The 17213-nt window shown below is 31.9% G+C and overlaps 2 protein-coding genes across 3 annotated transcripts in view; both read left to right on the top strand.

The window, feature by feature from the left end:
* Nucleotides 1–12892, top strand: part of LOC123701887 — a 64158-nt gene extending 51266 nt beyond the window's left edge. Inside the window, exons 9-18 of the mRNA XM_045649482.1 lie at nucleotides 2142–2252; nucleotides 2844–2945; nucleotides 3596–3682; nucleotides 4464–4574; nucleotides 4980–5133; nucleotides 5726–5862; nucleotides 6336–6441; nucleotides 7056–7174; nucleotides 7911–8139; nucleotides 8867–12892. Coding sequence (XP_045505438.1) covers nucleotides 2142–2252; nucleotides 2844–2945; nucleotides 3596–3682; nucleotides 4464–4574; nucleotides 4980–5133; nucleotides 5726–5862; nucleotides 6336–6441; nucleotides 7056–7174; nucleotides 7911–8139; nucleotides 8867–8998 — 1288 coding nt within the window. The 3' untranslated portion in view covers nucleotides 8999–12892. The remainder of the gene's footprint in view (nucleotides 1–2141; nucleotides 2253–2843; nucleotides 2946–3595; nucleotides 3683–4463; nucleotides 4575–4979; nucleotides 5134–5725; nucleotides 5863–6335; nucleotides 6442–7055; nucleotides 7175–7910; nucleotides 8140–8866) is intronic.
* Nucleotides 12893–13717: 825 nt separating this feature from the next.
* LOC123701789 (CCAAT/enhancer-binding protein gamma-like) lies at nucleotides 13718–16874 on the top strand. Of its 2 annotated transcripts, XM_045649348.1 has the most exons (3): nucleotides 13718–14079; nucleotides 14469–14697; nucleotides 16027–16874. In XM_045649348.1, the coding sequence occupies exons 1-3, from the start codon at nucleotides 13966–13968 to the stop codon at nucleotides 16041–16043; spliced, it is 360 nt and encodes a 119-aa protein (XP_045505304.1). In that variant the 5' UTR covers nucleotides 13718–13965; the 3' UTR covers nucleotides 16044–16874. The 2 variants fall into 2 exon arrangements, with proteins under 2 accessions (XP_045505304.1, XP_045505303.1); XM_045649347.1 differs by lacking the exon at nucleotides 16027–16874 and having other exon boundaries at nucleotides 14469–15174.
* The last annotated feature ends 339 nt before the right edge of the window (nucleotides 16875–17213 follow it).

The following is a 17213-nucleotide window of genomic DNA, read 5'->3' as shown; positions in this document are numbered from 1 at the left end:
GGTTTATAAAGTTATGTTTACCGAGATGATTTCTTGATTTGATTGTTTTTTCTTACTTCGTATGCGTATGGTATTGTTTGTTAAGAAGATAAAATTTGAAATGTCTGATTTTAAATGAGCTGTTCAAACTCAAACATTTATATATTCAATTAGACTTCTTTTAGAAGCACTTTCGAATCGTCATTACATATTTCTAACATTTACCACCGATTCGGAAAGCAGATGTTGTTGTTAGAATAATGTATGTTAGAATAATGTCTAGTGAATGTATTTCTTTAACTGCATTTTTAATACAATAGGATTTAATTTATCTTTCCAATCAGTTTACGTATAGTTTTAATTAGGTAGTATAACCTCTACTTTTTCAAATAATTAACATTGCGAAAAACTTCAGTTCACTTGAAGGTTAATTACTCACTAATTCTCAAAGAAAACCCACCTTTTCCCTGCCTACATAATATGCGTAATAATAATAATTTAACGATGTATGTCAGGAAGTACTATTAACCCTCTGGTGGGCCCTTGAAAGTAGAAACAATGTTTGTAACACGCCTAAAGAAACTTAATAGTTATGTAGCGATAACTTATTAGTGATAATTACAATATTAACATTGATTCTAATTTCTTGTGTAACGAGACACTGATAAGAGAATACTGTAAATAGAGAAACATACGATTTATTTTTAACCGACTTCAAAAAAAAGGAGGAGGTTATCAATTCGGCCGGTATATTTTTTTTTTTATGTATGTACACCGATTACTCCGAGGTTTCTGAACCGATTTACGTGATTCTTTTTTTGTTCGATGCGGGATGGTGTCGAATTGGTCCCATAAAAATTTTATTCGGATAGGCCCAGTAGTTTTTATTTTATGAGCATTTTTGTCTGTAGGTATTTGTAAATTTTGCAAGTGCAAGTTTGAAGTCGGTTGTTTTTAACGCAGTTATCACTTGTGTACTAAAGCGTTGAAAATTGTATTGGCACTTAATTATATCAATTACATATTTAAGGAGTAGGTATTTACTTGCTGTAATCTATTCCCTGCATACAGTCTCCTAAACTTAAGCTATTCACTATGGTGTTACAAGACTTAACTACCCGCAAATATAAAAAAATCATGTGTGTGAATTATGTTTTATTGAAAAAAAAAAGGTTTCTCAATATCTCTTTGCATTCATATCAATATTAATTTAATCCACACGTATTCTCAATAATATGCAAACTTGAATTAACTTGATATTGCTCTAATTTAACGTATATATTAATCCATACTAATATTATAAATGCGAAAGTAACTCTGTCTGTCTGTCTGTTACTCAATCACGCCTAAACTACTGAACCAATTTTCATGAAATTTGGTATGGATATATTTTTATACCCGAGAAACATATAGACATAGGCTACATTTTATCCCGGGAAAATGGCGCAATCCCGGAAATCCCACGGAAACGGGAACTATGCGGGTTTTTCTTTGACTGCGCAGGCGAAGCCGCGGGCGCAACCTAGTTTTAAATAATTTTTTACATTTCTACCTCCGCCTTCATAAAACGTTGGTATTAACGAAATAAACAATTAACGGCTTCAATGAAGCGTAAAAAGAATTCTGTTATAAATCCATATATTTTACATAAATGATCGAACGGGTTTTTCTAGTTCCATTTTTGCGTCATTTTTTGTAATGTTTAATTCGATTTTGACCTTTACCTGTATACGAAACTAGATATCGTAATATGTATGTTTTATGAAAATAAAATTCATAGTTAAAGTATGTTTATTAGTTAATAGCATAGGCATTTTACTAAGAAGTCAAAAACTGGCTGCAGTTATGGATCTCGCCTTTAAATTTATGTCTCAAATACTGCGCAATAGATATGATTTTTACATTTTGCAGCTATTGTATACTTATTCACATGTCTTTTTGTGTTCCCTTACGATAAAGTTATTAAAAACCTCTTATTTAAAAATATCAGGTAACTGCCAAATGCACGAATGTTGCTACACAGATCTTTAAGAATTAACATGCATTTTGTAGATCCGTAATTTGCCAAGTCTAATGTATGACAACATATTCTATAATCCTAAAATTTGTTCAAACAAATTTTATATATGGTAACAATTCACTAATTAGCATATTTTTTACAGATCAAATTCACACTCTCAACCCAGCGTGCGCGAGGAGGATGGCAACACTAATATAAACAGTCATAAATCATTGCCCGACTTGCACGCACAAGCACACGGTTACCCTGAACAGTGAGTTACGCATAATTTATTATAATGAGAAAATTAAGTAGTATACAGGCTATAAAGACCTATTTGCTTGTGTTATTATGATTTATGAGTAAATAAGTTACGTAACAAATATGATAGATAACCTAATACATTTTCTTGAATTTGGGAACATATTAAAGTAGCTTCTAAATGGCTTCTTAACCCTTTATAATTATCATTTATCATACTTATACTACTACAATACTAAGTAATACAAATGATGTGTTTTCATGTCTTATAAATTTTTTTTAAAGTATAGATCGGTATATAATAACACGTCTTCCGTCAATACCCACCCCAATTTGGACCCCAAAATACAGGCTGTCCTAGTTTTGGGTCCAAATGTGACATGTTTGTACCTAACCCACAAATTGTTCAATAAATGATTTTTTTTAATACTATATTTCTGAAGTGGGTACAAATATAAGTTGTTGCGTACCTAACAATGTTTGTTGATGGTGATATATTAATGAAAATGATGCTGATGATAACAATTATGATCATAGTGGTGATGATAACGCAACTGTTGGTAATAATAATGATTGAAATAAACATAATAATGATAAATTACAGTGTAAACGTGGTGGTTGGAACGGAGTCGATAGGCCGGTCACCCAGACGCCGGCGGCACTCCGCGCATCACAGGACGGCTTCGTGCTCATCGAAAGGCACGAGGTACGTACAGACATAGTTTTATGGATTATCCGACCTAATTATTATCAAATTCAAATTCAAATTCAAATTGTCTTTATTTGCTGAATGTAGTTACATAGCTGCGGTACAAATTTTATAGGTTCTTAGACATTCTGCTCGTAGTTGAGCGTGCAAATATCTTAAATTATAAATTACATTATACAATTATAATAATGTCGGAATACATAGTCGTCTTGGAAAAAAACTTTTTTTAAGCTATTGCATAGCTTCTATCGCGGGCCTTGAGCGCGGGGACCGAATCGAGAAATTCCGTAACGAAAAAACCTCACGCTCCCCACTCCGACGGGCTCGGAGGTGTGGCTTGAAGGCATAGCATGCAATAGCTTTACCGCGGCAGTCCCCGAGTGCCACACGTCTTTTATTAATATTTTTGTCTGCAATGTTATTGATTTTGAAAACAATAATTACTTTTTTATTAAAATGTGCTATGCTAATTTTACATATTAGTTATAATTTTCTTTCTTTAACTATTGTATTGTTTATTTTTCTTCTAATTTGTATTTTATGTTAACCAACATTTGCTTAATTCATAAGATATATTAGGATATATTAAGATATATTAGGTGGAAGTATTCTTGTATTCTACTAACAATTTATTATCTACGTTTCAGATCAAACCATTCTTCGTTAATATCATCGTGCGATGCTTTCTCAGAACACCCTTCGCCGGGAGAGGAGAACTATCAGTCATATAATAGGTACGTTTTAAATAAAAAATATAAATAATACAAATATAAAAATATAATTATCTCAATAATGGCGCGCGGTGTGTCCTTAGGCACATAAAACTGTGTTGTGGTCGGATCACGGGTGGCCGAATTGGTCAGGCGTCCGCCTCGGATTGGTAGAAAGATGTGGGTTCGAACCCCGCTTCGTAATTAATTTTTTTCTAGTCTTTAAAAATTCATATTTTTGAAAGAAAGAAAGAAAATAAATTTATTGCCAAAAGCACATTGCATACAAAATTTATCTTTAAATTTAATGAGGCAAATGGACAGAGCCTCAACAAAATGCTGCTCAAAAGCAGTGTTGATTTACAGGAGCAATGGTTGAGGTTCATCTTCACTACATAGTATAAAACAAAGTCGCTTTCTCTGTCACTATGTCCCTTATATCTTTAAAACTACGCAACGGATTTTGATACCGCTTTTTTAATAGATAGTGTGATTCAAGAGGAAGGTTTTAGTATATGATTTATTAGGTTCGGGCGGTAAGCTAGTAAATAAATAAATAAAAATTGGTTGTCTGTAAAGTCGGTTTACTGACGATAGTTGAACATGACAACGATTGTGCTTCTTTGTCGCACTTCAAGCCTTTACATGGAACGCCTCAGATGAGTCAGAGCGAGGTAACGCCGCATGAGTCATGTTTTTTCGTGCGTGCAGCCGGCTTTATCGAATTATAAGACGTTGTCACGTCAATAAAAAAAGCATGATAATTAGCAATTTCAATAAATTTCACGTTATTTTATGGCCACAGTACAAGTCGTTGTGGCTCGTCATTCGCCCGCGACTCGGGCGGCTCGAGCGGGCACTACACGCAGCGCAGCGCGCCGCCGCACGCTCTGCCCGCACACCACGACCGCCCCGGGTGAGTGTATACACACACACACACACGTGTCAGAAGTGAAACTTCTTTGACGTGACGGTATTACCATGACGAGACCTTGAAATTTCACTCTAAACGCGCCTGAACAAGTTTCACTTCATAATTTTATCGCATGCATACACCCACAGGCACAAAAATAATGCATTATACATAGATAAAATTTATACACACACGCACGAAGTGTACTGCCCGCACACTACGACACGTACGCATAAACACAAAACAGCAACATGTATAAAGGTACAGAAATAGTCATACGCACACATTTTAAGTTACATTATTATTACACTAGCAACTTTTTCAATAATATTTTCTGTTACATTAAATTCCTATTAAACTTCACGACCACGCTTAAAACTATTCAATAATCTATATTATCTCTACCAGTATATACTGCGGTTCCCGAACTCGAGACACGTCCCTAGAACAGTGCTACGTATCAGCCCCACCACAATTCCAAGATGGCGCAGAGCCGGAGCCGCATAAACCACCCGCGCCTACGCTGTATGCACCGCCACCACGCGTTGGCATACACTTTCAGGTAATTTGTGTTGTGATATAGGTGTTTTTGGACGATTCTATGATGAATAGAAATGCAAGAAGTGACAAATCTAAACAAAGACCGATTAAATCTGTGCAGCCGTTCTTGAACTAGATGTTTTATGAGTTTTCTGTTTGACTATTCTCAAATCAATTTAGAAAGAAAGAAAGAAATAAAATACATTTATTTGTACCTACCGATACACATTAATACATGTGACATACAAAAAAAAATAACTTATGACTACAGGGTACAAAATGGATAATATCCACTCAGTGATTCAATTTGAAAATATAAAAAAAAAATATAAAAAATGAATTTTCATACAAATTAATTGTTCCAAAAATTAAATCAAAACAGCTCACTTTTATTCACTCAGTTGTTAGAGTAGTGTGGTAACGGCTTCATGTTGTCAAAGTGTCGGAAAGAGATAGAATACCTAACAGAATACCTAACTATCTATAGGATGTTATAATATTATTTATTTTTAGAAAAAAAAATACTAGAAAATTGGAGAATAACACTTCTATAAGAAAAAAAGGTGCATATCTATTTTGTAGTAAAATACTTATATTCATCTTCATATTCCTAGGCAAGCGCACCCCCACCCCAATTCCAAGATGAACCGCCTCTATACGATTATGGGGACTACGACTGTTCATACAAAACTCCACTAAAGTGTCTGAATGTTGGTAGAAAGGAATATAATACGACAAGAGAATACACCAGGTTTGTCTATTATTTGTTATCTATGATATTAATCATAGACAATTTAATTTCATAGTATTATATGTGCATTTGGGTATTTTTAATGGGTTTTCTAATAAAACTACATGGATTGTTTTCTAAAAAAACAAAACTGGTACATATAAGTTATAGAATATGATCCATTTAATCTACACTAATATTATAAAGAGGAAAACTTTGTTTGTTTGTTTGTTTGATTGTAATGAATAGGCTCATAAACTACTGGACCGATTTTAAAAATTCTTTCACCATTCGAAAGCTACATTATCCACGAGTAATATAGGCTATATATTATCACGCTAAGACTAACAGGAGCGGAGCCACGCGGGTGAAACCGCGCGGCACAGCTAGTTTTTAATATTTAAATAAAATTTTCAAAAACTATTTTTGTTAGTGTGTGTTAAGCGTATTTAAATAAAAAAGAACTCGTAAATAAATAAATAAATTTTTATCAGATACCAAGAGCCAAACACGGAGGTTGTAAGCAAGCAACCACAATATCAGGAGGTGCGCATGCGCACACGGATAGATGATAAACAAGAATACGTTAATGCGCCACAGGTAAGATAAAATATTCTTATTTCCATAGACAACAATGATGAAGTAGGTTCGAGTTATAAGCAGACATATAAAATAACATTTTAACGGACTGCAAACATAGGACTTAGGTGTTGTCAATTGAACTGTATTTATGTATTGCTTAAGATTTCTTTATTCTTTGAAAGTTGGTATGGTCATTAGATCTATCCTGATAGAGTTTTTGAGTGATGCTTTATAATAAATAATAGCGTTGTGTTGGCTTTTTGTATAATATTATTATTTATCCCTGTCCTGGGATAAAATAAGGGAGATTGGTATTTCCTCATTGTGGACTTAAATTTATACTTCGCGCTTGCGACATAAAAGTCACAGATATCTATACTAATATTATAAAGCTGAAGAGTTTGTTAGTTTGTTTGATTGTTTGTTTGTTTGTTTGAACGCGCTAATCTCGGGAACTACTGGTCCGATTTGAAAAATTCTTTCGGTGTTAGATAGCTCATTTATCGAGGAAGGCTATAGGCTATATACCATCACGCTACAACCAACAGGAGAGGAGCCGAGGGGGTGAAACCGCGCGGAGCGGCTAGTATAATATAAGAAAAAAAAAAACATGTCAAATCTATCCTTTCCAGATCTGTCAAACGGAGGAAGTGACGTCACCGCTAGGCACGTTCAAACGTCAGAGATGTTTGCGCTACAAGCAGAGACGGCCGCGGCCGATACTACGCTCCAAATCAGATATATCTGATAGGTATTTTATACAATTAATTATATTAATTTAATTAAGTTTTATAAGTTTACTATTTTGTATACGACGACAGAGTGTTTTCTATTTATTATATTTTTTGGCCCAGCTAGTTTGCCATAGAGTACAGGGTTATATATCTAACCATCACATGTAAATTATTTTATTATACTATCTGCTATTTGTCGACGTTTTGTTCCAATTTAGTTTCTTTTTCAAATTAGTTCAATTTTATACAGAGTATTTCACACTTGACAGCGAGCGGAGTGCGTCACATCACTACATAGTATAGAACAAAGTACCTACCTAGCTTTCTCTGTCCCTATATCCCTATGTATGCTTAAATCTTTAAGCAACGGATTTTGATGCGGCTTTTTAATAGATAGTGTGATTGTGAATGTCGCTAGTTATTAATACATCGCGTTCAAAATTTTCAAGTCTAATTTCTAGAACCAATTTTTTGTTTATTAGAAAAAAGAAAGAAAAATAATTTGCATATTCCACCCACGCACACATAGTTTAAACAAGCTTACCGCCCGCGGCTTCGCCCGCTTTGTCTAAAACCTAATAAATTATATACTAAAACCTTCCTCCTGAATCACTCTATCTATTAAAAAAAAACCGCATCAAAATCCATTGCGTAGTTTTAAAGGTTTAAGCATACAAAGGGACATAGGGACAGAGAAAGCGACTTTGTTTTATACTATGTACATAGTGATTATAGCAAAGAAATTATGGCCAGATACAGACGCACGGACGGCCGCAGCCCGGCGTCCGCGCCGTGCGAGGGCTCGGACTCGCCGGACAGCCCGTCGTCCGACTCCGCGCGGCTACAGTTGTTCTTCGAGCGGCTCGGGCTCGAAGCCCGCACGTATGAAGCGCTCGTCCGGGACGACGACCCGGACAGTCCGGTGTTCTTCTCGTCCGCGTCCACCGTGGACTCGAACCAGCTGGCCACTACTGATTATACTGTAAGTGCTTATAACTCTTGTATAAATAACCGACTTCAAATAAAAGGAGGAGGTTATCAATTCAGCCGGTATATTTTTGAAGTTATACTTCTTGTGGCGCGATGGAGAAAAATGATGAGAGTGAATTTTTACGATGCGCGCGCACACCGACACCTAAATTTAACAGCATGAAGTTAGTTCTAGGTGGTATGGAAATTGATAGCTATGTTCAAGTTGTATATTCTAGTATTTTTTCCATGCGCCAAAGAAGTATAACTTCTAACGCGTGTACATAAGTACACACACTGTTTTTTTTATGTATTACTCCGAGGTTTCTGAACCGATTTACTTGATTCTTTTTTTGTTTCGATGCGAGATGGTGTCGAATTGGTCCCATAAAAGTTTTATTCGGCTAGGCCCAGTAGTTTTTATCATTTAGCAGATTTATGGTCGAGAAATTTAGTAAATTTATGGCTGAGGACGAGGTCTCGCTGGACACTCGGGTAGCTGTTCTTCTTTCTAAATATCTGGCCACTACAGATAGCACGGTGAATGATTGTAGCTTTAAGTACATATTTGACATGACCAATAGACTCTTCCAAAATCAATAAACATGTTCATTTCAATGTTATTTTAATGACTCCAAATCATATTTTTTCCTGCTACTGAAAATCAACTAAATATATTTATTATGAAAAAGAACATGAACTATCATAATTTCTTTAAATAAATTATTTTTCGTTCGCAGGTCCAAGGGCCAGGAGTGCAGAAACAAATCTACCGCAACACGGAACCGCCTAGCGTCGTTGAAAGAAACGCTAGAATCATAAAATGGCTGTGTCAGTGTCGTAAAGTGCAAAATTTGCAACCGCCTCAATGAAAAATGATTATGGACGAAAAAAGAAAGAAAATGGATTTTTAAAAAGTAAAGTTCGAAACGTCAATTTTGAATTTACGTCTGGTAAGATTGAAGCATCTGTCATGTGATCTGTCATGTTGTGATTTCTTCCAATGCAAATATGTTTATCGTTTATTTATATATTACCAAATGTAACTGACAAATACTTTTATTTTAAATAAAAGGAGATTTACTAAACATAAAGTAACTTATAATAAACCAAAATGTTATTTCTGAAATTATAACCTATGACAAATCATTCACGAGGCTAATTAATCTAAATTATTTATCTATTATCTTGTTCAAAAATTCTATTGAAGCGGGCATAAGACTTAAAATGATAATATTTAAATGTAAAATTTGTCATTGCGATACTATCGACTGTTTACTAAATTAAGGAAATCCTGTTCATTAGCTTAGTCGGATTTAGATGTAGGCTAATAAATTAAATTTAATCGTGTTTTTCATTGTGGCGTTCTTACATTTAAATCTAGGGATAAACGATCTCTTCGTACGTTAAAAGTGTATCATTGTCTCTGCTCAAAAATGAGCTTACGTTATTATTCGGTACGGATCTAATCAATACCTATTCATATTTGTTGATTTGTTTTTTTTATGATGGCAATTATGTCTAAAAATATTATTACTTTGACAGCTGTCAATCTGGGACTTTTTTATAGAATTCTAGAGAACTGGGTAAAGTTGCATAAATTTAAATCGTAACGATTTTTTATGAATTAATGTTTTTAAATAACTATTTTAAATAAAAAACCATAAAATACTAATGAAGATTTAAGAATTGAATTTATGATGACAGCTGTCATGATTATAATTTCTAAATTCATAAAAGATAACTCGAAGAATTGGTAGTTAGGAAGTCTGTTATCGTAACAAAATCATCTTTAAGGCCTATTCAAACTAGAGGGGTATTCGCTACCGCCGTGGGTAGCGGTACGATATGGACTCTATTAAATCCCTTACGTAGTATATTATAGAGGCTCTAATCGCGTACCATCGGGATATCGCTACCTACGGCGGTAGCGAATACCGATCTAGTTTGAATAGGCCTTTACACGTTGTGTGAGCTTAGTACTACATGGATTAATGCTTCTAAATTAATTACATTACCTAAATGATAGTCTAACTATCTTGTGGTTTCTATTGTTACATATTGGAATAAAGCATTATTATTTACTTGATGTTACTATTTATTTTATTGAACTGAAATTTTAGAAGAAAACATAAAAAAATGTTGTCATAAATGTTTGTCTCAGATTTGTAATTTTCAAGAAAGAAGAAACATCAGTACAAACCATTTATCAAAATTAAGAATTTTAAAAAATGTTCCTGTTATGGATTTGTCTTTAACATTGTAAATTGAATCTATTTTAGATCTATTAAAATCTAGTTTCGTAAGTAAAATTTGTGATTTGGGAGCACAAATGCGGATCAAATTTAGCTTTTATTTCGTGCCAAATATATTCGATTAATTTCAATGAAAAATCAAGATAATAAACATCTTTATAAATAAGTAAACAGCTAAAGGTACAGTCGTTTAATGCGCCATTTTTTTGTTGTTTTAACGATAAAAAAAATACGAGAACGATTATTTCAATCAAATTGAATCAAATACCTAAATAATATAAAAGATATTGTGATTGATAATAATTATCAATAGTAACTACGCAAAATATAGTACCAGAGTTGACATATTATTTAAAAGTTATTTCTAATCTTTAACTTTTAAAGAAATGATCTTCATATATTAGGATTGTTCTTAATTTTAATGAAATGATTAATAATTTAAAAATTCATTATTAACTTATTTTTTCCCAAATAATTGTTAGATTGGAATTTCAAAAAGGTTATTTGTAAGGTAATTGATAAAAGAATAAGATTTGATTTATGACTCTCGTTTGCATCGACTTACCAAGTTATTGACTTTGTTTTTTTAAACCACTCAAAATACAAAATTCAACAATGAATTAAAACGGTGTAAATATATTTAAAATTTACGAATTTGAGAACAGTGTAAATTAAAATTAGCATGAAAGAGAATATTTTAAAGTGATATTTTTGTTAACAACCAAAAGGGATTGACGAAATACGGTGTACCAAGACAATATTTTGAAATTGAACGAAGCTATTATATTATATTATTTATAAATAGATTGCATAATTTCTTCCGATATAACGCAACAAACAATAATTTTAATTTATTTGAAATATTATAAGGGTAGAGTCTGAAAAGAAATCCACAATGTTCATAATAATATGTAAATGTATAAATAACATTAATTGAATTTGATATTTTTGGTTTTATGGCATTCAAATGCTTTATTTATAAAGAAAAGAAAAAATTCGATCACGGGTGGCCGAATTGGTCAGGCGTCTGTCCAGGATTGGCGTGAAAGATGCGGGTTCGAATCCCGCCTCGTAATGTAATTTTTTCTATTATTTATAAATTTATTAAGTAATTAATATAATTTTAATCAAATTGTTTGCCAATAAAATATATTATTTAGTATTTACTTCAACATTAATACCATTGTTTAGGTAAAAAAATATAGGTACATATTATATGGCAAAAGAAAAGCATCATTGGAAATAGAAGTTGCCAGTATAAAATATTCCGATTAACGCTTACTTTTTTTTATAAAAATACGATTGACAAATATTTTTTTTTTTAATTCTTTGAAATTATTGTAGCGTCATTTCATTCTGAAAAGGCCTTTGATATTTAACAAATAAGATGCTATACAATAAAATTCGATGTACATTATATTTTGAAATAGTTTATTTTCAAATTAGCTCATATTTCGAAATAAATAATGACGTTTTTATTAAATTTTAACTGTTTTTAATTATTAATATACATCGTTGTTTACATTATCGATTACTTTAAATTCTTAAAAGAAAAGAAAACGGTGTTCATCAATGTAATATTATGAAATATGTACTTGTTTTCAATATTATATACATAATAAGTATTTATGATTATAAATATAATGTATTTGTGTGACTTGTGTGATAATCGTTTGTTTGTTAATACGTATAGAGGTAGTCAAATGAATTAATTCAGGTTTTAATGAGTAAATTTATAGGGCACTAATTTTTTTATTAAAACTTTTATAAGTAGTTGAGACTCACTACAGTATGCATTTTTTTCTAATAAATAACTACAAGCATTTATAGTTTTTAAAGACTGTCATTGACTTAGCAGTTTTATTGTCTATTCTGTGATAAGGTTGACCTATTTAGTCATGTTTTGTCTATTATTTCCCTACATTATAATACGTGCAGCAATTTTATCTGGTCGATATTTTTTAAGTGTTAAGGCGCCAATTATCTAAATTTTAAGTCTCCTTGATGGATGTTTTCGAAGAAGAGACGTTTGAAAATTAACGGTTTATTTTAAATAAATATAATCCGAATGTCGTTTTTTCCATAGACAAGAAATTTCTTCAACATTTAAACTAGAATTGCCTATACAGGCTAAATTGATTGCAACAGAGTTGTATTTCAACATTTCAAATATATTTTTAATGAGTAACTAACTAACGATGCATTAAATATCTATTTACAGAACAATTCCAATAACTAATTGTCATAGAACATTCTACGATTAAAAGTTAACCATAACTATGTTCATGTAGTTACGAAATTAATTTAAGAAGGTACGCATAATAATGTATGAATTTGATTGATAATAGACGAGTAGATTTGAATTATTTCTATATTATTGTGTAATAATTGAAATGGTTAGCGTTACAGTATTAGATTGTTTAGCATTGGATGCTTCCATTTGTGTAAATAAGATTTACGTACTTTGTTAGAGATTTATCATAAAGTGGAAATATATTGATTGGTCTGATACAGATTTGTTTTATTTTCTCCGTTCCTACCTTACATTTTTAGGATTAGATTAGGAAAAAGTACTACACCAAATTGTACCCAATAGAAATATTTACTATCACTGCTTAGAAAATAATTAATATTCAATATTCAATATTCAATCCATACTAATATTATAAATGCGAAAGTAACTCTGTCTGTCTGTCTGTTACTCAATCACGCCTTAACTACTGAACCAATTTGCATGAAATTTGGTATAGAGATATTTTGATACCCGAGAAAGGACATAGGCAACTTTTTACCCCGGGAAATAGGATAGGTTTTATCCCGGAAATCCCACGGGAACGGGACTATGCGGGTTTTTCTTTGACTGCGCGGGCGAAGCTGCGGGTGGAAAGCTAGTAATATGTAAAATAAAAAGTTCTTGTATCAAATTCTACAACTTAAGAGAATGTTTCGAAATAATATTGATTGATAATGCAATTTGTACTAATTTAAATCTATCCCAATAACTAGATAAATATTAATCTATTTTTAACAAATAACTTTATGAAATCCAATTTGAAACAAATAACACTCGTCTAATAGTACATAGTACCTAGGAAGCGTTTTTTTTGACGCGTTTATTATGTAGATAATATAACATAGAACTCCTATATTCTACAATTATTATGATCATTTTTTTATTGAACGTTATAAAAATTATACTTCCATAGGTAAAAAAGCTTATAAAATAAAATACAGACATAAAATAGGTATTATTATGGTATAAATTAGATTTGGCAACACTGAAGACGTATTTTGACAAATGACACATGACACTTGACATGCTTGACATGGGAATAACATCAAGTTTCGAGGACAATCAGCAATGCAAAATAAAAATTGCGTCATCAAATGGATTTCACAACAAATATTTTTATAATGAAAAGTTAACAGTAAGCTTGGTGGAATTACCTGTTACCAGTGCACAACATACTCTCAAGGAAAACTGAATAGCTTTGGCGCGAAAAACTTGTCAATAGCTTAGCTGCAAAATATACAAAGAAGGTTTCAAGGAAAAGGTTTCAGTGAAGTGAATTTGCTTTATTTTGATGATATTACAAGATATTAACAATATGCCTCCTGTTAAACGCGGGAGACGAGGTCCGAGCGACGCAGACGATGAAGATGATGATTATAGAAAAAAGCGGGATAGAAATAATGAGGTACGGTTATTTATATTTTACCAAATATCTTTTTTATTTGCTGCCAGCTGGTATTTAGTTAGTACCTAGTCAACTTGAGTTTAAAGTTAAAATAGTAGTAATAGTCTACTATGGTTGTACTTAAATGTATCCCCTATATATCCATATTAGTGAATTAGTAAATCTACTCATTTTTAGTAAGATGTAGAGACCAAAGGTGAAGGTTAATTTTTATTTATTTATATGATATCAGTGTTATTGAGTCTTATTCAATGTGTAATAATTCAAAACCAGTTGTTAGTTAATAAAAACGTCTTAAAAGTGGAGCATATATTTTCAATTGGTGTTCAATTATTTTCATTATACATAATACAATTCTGAAAAATAATTATCTTTATATTTAATTTCAGGCAGTAAAGAAGAGTAGATTCAAGTCAAAACAGAGAACGCAAGAAACGTTCACACGCGTCAACAAACTAAAAGCGGAAAACCAAATGCTGGAAGAGAAAGTCAAAACGCTATCAAAAGATCTGCAATTCTTAAAAGATTTGTTCATGGAGTATGCGTCTAATGCGAAGGACCCTAAGTTTGCGGGAATCGATCTACAGAAGTTATTAGAAGATGTACCAGATGATAAAAGTAATGGCAGTACTAGTAAATCGTAGAATAAGACTATCAATTTTATATTAGGTTTAAGAGCTAGCGCGCAAGAGCAACTTTTGTCTCCGCAACTATTTTGTCTCTCCCATCAACTCTATGTGCTAGTAAGAAAGCGCGCGCACATAGTGACGCAACTCCCCTAGTTGATGGGAGAGTCAAAATAGTTGCGGAGACAAAAGTTGCTCTTGCGCGCTAGCTCTAAGTCTACATTTTTAATGTAAAGACAACTCTTTAAATACATGGACAATTCAACTATTAATACAATGTACACCAAAAATTATGCTGTCATACAATATCCTATTTCATGCAGCACCAAATACAGTGTAAACTCTATATAACGTCACTTAAGGGACCGTGCATTTTTTAACCGACTTCAAAAAAAAGGAGGAGGTTATCAATTCGGCCGGTATATATATTTTTTTTTTTATGTATGTACACCGATTACTCCGAGGTTTCTGAACCGATTTACGTGATTCTTTTTTTGTTCGATGCGGGCTGGTGTCGAATTGGTCCCATAAAAATTTTATTCGGATAGGCCCAGTAGTTTTTATTTTATGAGCATTTTTGTCTGTAGGTATTTGTAAATTTTGCAAGTGCAAGTTTGAAGTCGGTTGTTTTTAACGCAGTTATCACTTGTCGACGTTATAGAGAGTGGTCGTTAAATGGAGAGAATAAAAATCAGAATTAGAAAAAGAGAAAATTTATTTCAGACTAGTGTTAGTAGTTATGTACATAAAAAAGAATGTTACTTGAACGCTATTGTGTATAGTCTGTTATTTTTGTTTGACGTCTTTTGCTGCACCAGTAATTTTGTTGTATTTTTTTACTTATTTTATTTATATCTTATTAATCATGGTCAAAAACAATGGGATTGCTTGCAGGTGTGCTTGCACGTGTAGACACACCTGCAAGCAATCCCAATTTGTAAACAAAAGAATGAATTTCTTAGAAAGTTCGGTATGAATGACGTCGAGTTTATTACTTAATTGTTGTCGTTATTGAGAGTGAGCGTGATGCTATATGGAGTGTATTATTGTATAGACAACAATATAAACCAACCAAAGTCGAGAAATCTTGACGTTATACGGAGTTTGACGTTAAATGGAGTGTCGTTATATAGAGTTTACACTGTATATGATAAAATGTGATGAAGTAATGAATTAATTTTATAAAATAGTATATTTAGTCCTGTGTATGTTTGTGAAGCTCTACAATATTGTAGGAAACTTATTAATATGTATATGATTTTTATAACACTATGACTGTATGTATCTATAAATTATTAAAAAATATTTTTCATAATTCTAGATAAGAAAAGAAAATAGGAAATCCAAGCAAGAAATGCTGCAGAGGAAGATTCATTCCTGATTCCTCCATGGTCCAGGATGTTCAAAACGAAAACATTCTATTTTTCTAAATTTCACATTTCATATTAATAAATTCTGTAACTATGTATTGAATATATCATCAACAATTTCTTAAAATTTATGTTACCTCTTGGATTATAAAAAGAATATTTGTAAATGTTCATATCAAGTTAGAAAGTGGATATCTTGCCTGCTCAAAGTTGTTTAATGTTTTCTATCCCTTCAGAATAAATTGATTATAAGTACAAGCTTTAGATGTTAGTTGTAGATTTTATAAAATTATCCTAGGACTATTCAGTTAGGGAGTATTCAAGTATTATGTAACACAATTTTTTGACGATAACAAAGATTTTTGACCCCCCTCCCTCCTTGTGACGCACTGTAACATTTTTTCTGTACAGCATTAACGCATCGTAACGTTTTACGAGATCCCACCTAAATTGTTACGTAATACATGAACGCCCCCTTAAAGCTAAAACGAAGAAATATTATTTATGTAACATCATTTAATAATCTACTAAACTTTGACCTATTTGTTTATTTCCTTTTATTTTATATTATGACGTATTGATATGAAAACATCACAATAATTCAACACGATGTGTAATTTAATTGGCTCGTATAATTTATAATATGTTATGAAATTGATACTTAATGATTTTATTTGTCAATGCATTTAATGAAATTTATAATTTTTTGTAACTTTATCAAAGGTGACTGTTGAATAGTTAGTAGATGAATTATTTTACAATTATTGTTTATGAGAGAATAAAATATTGAAACAACAAATTGTATTTTTAATTCATAATATTATGTTATTTATGAAAGCAAATTACATCCATTTACCCTTTCCTTCAGTAGTTTTAGAAAAAATAACTGGTCATTTTTTGATTGAAAAAAGTAACTAAGTAGTGGTGCAAGTAGTTTTTAGTAAAAACAAACGAATGATTATACCTACACATATGTTTATGATGTATGTATATGTACCTACATAATGTTGTCATCATTTTGTAGACATTGCAACTTATTACTATTTTGGTACTACTTAGCAAAGTAACAATAATTATTATATATGTTTTAAGATCCTAATCTTGAGTAAGAATTGAAAACTACTAAAGATCTTCGGCT

The sequence above is a fragment of the Colias croceus genome, chromosome 22 (assembly GCF_905220415.1).
Source record: "Colias croceus chromosome 22, ilColCroc2.1".
In the NCBI taxonomy this organism is placed as follows: domain Eukaryota; kingdom Metazoa; phylum Arthropoda; class Insecta; order Lepidoptera; family Pieridae; genus Colias; species Colias croceus.
The sequence above is the reverse complement of the archived record's forward strand: the minus strand, read 5'-3'. Positions and strand labels throughout refer to the sequence as shown.

Coding starts and splice junctions, on each gene's coding strand:
- LOC123701789 (XM_045649347.1), top strand. CDS start 13,966: ATGATATTACAAGATATTAACAATATGCCTCCTGTTAAACGCGGGAGA. Junction 14,080..14,468: donor AGCGGGATAGAAATAATGAG/GTACGGTTATTT, acceptor ATTTAATTTCAG/GCAGTAAAGAAGAGTAGATT.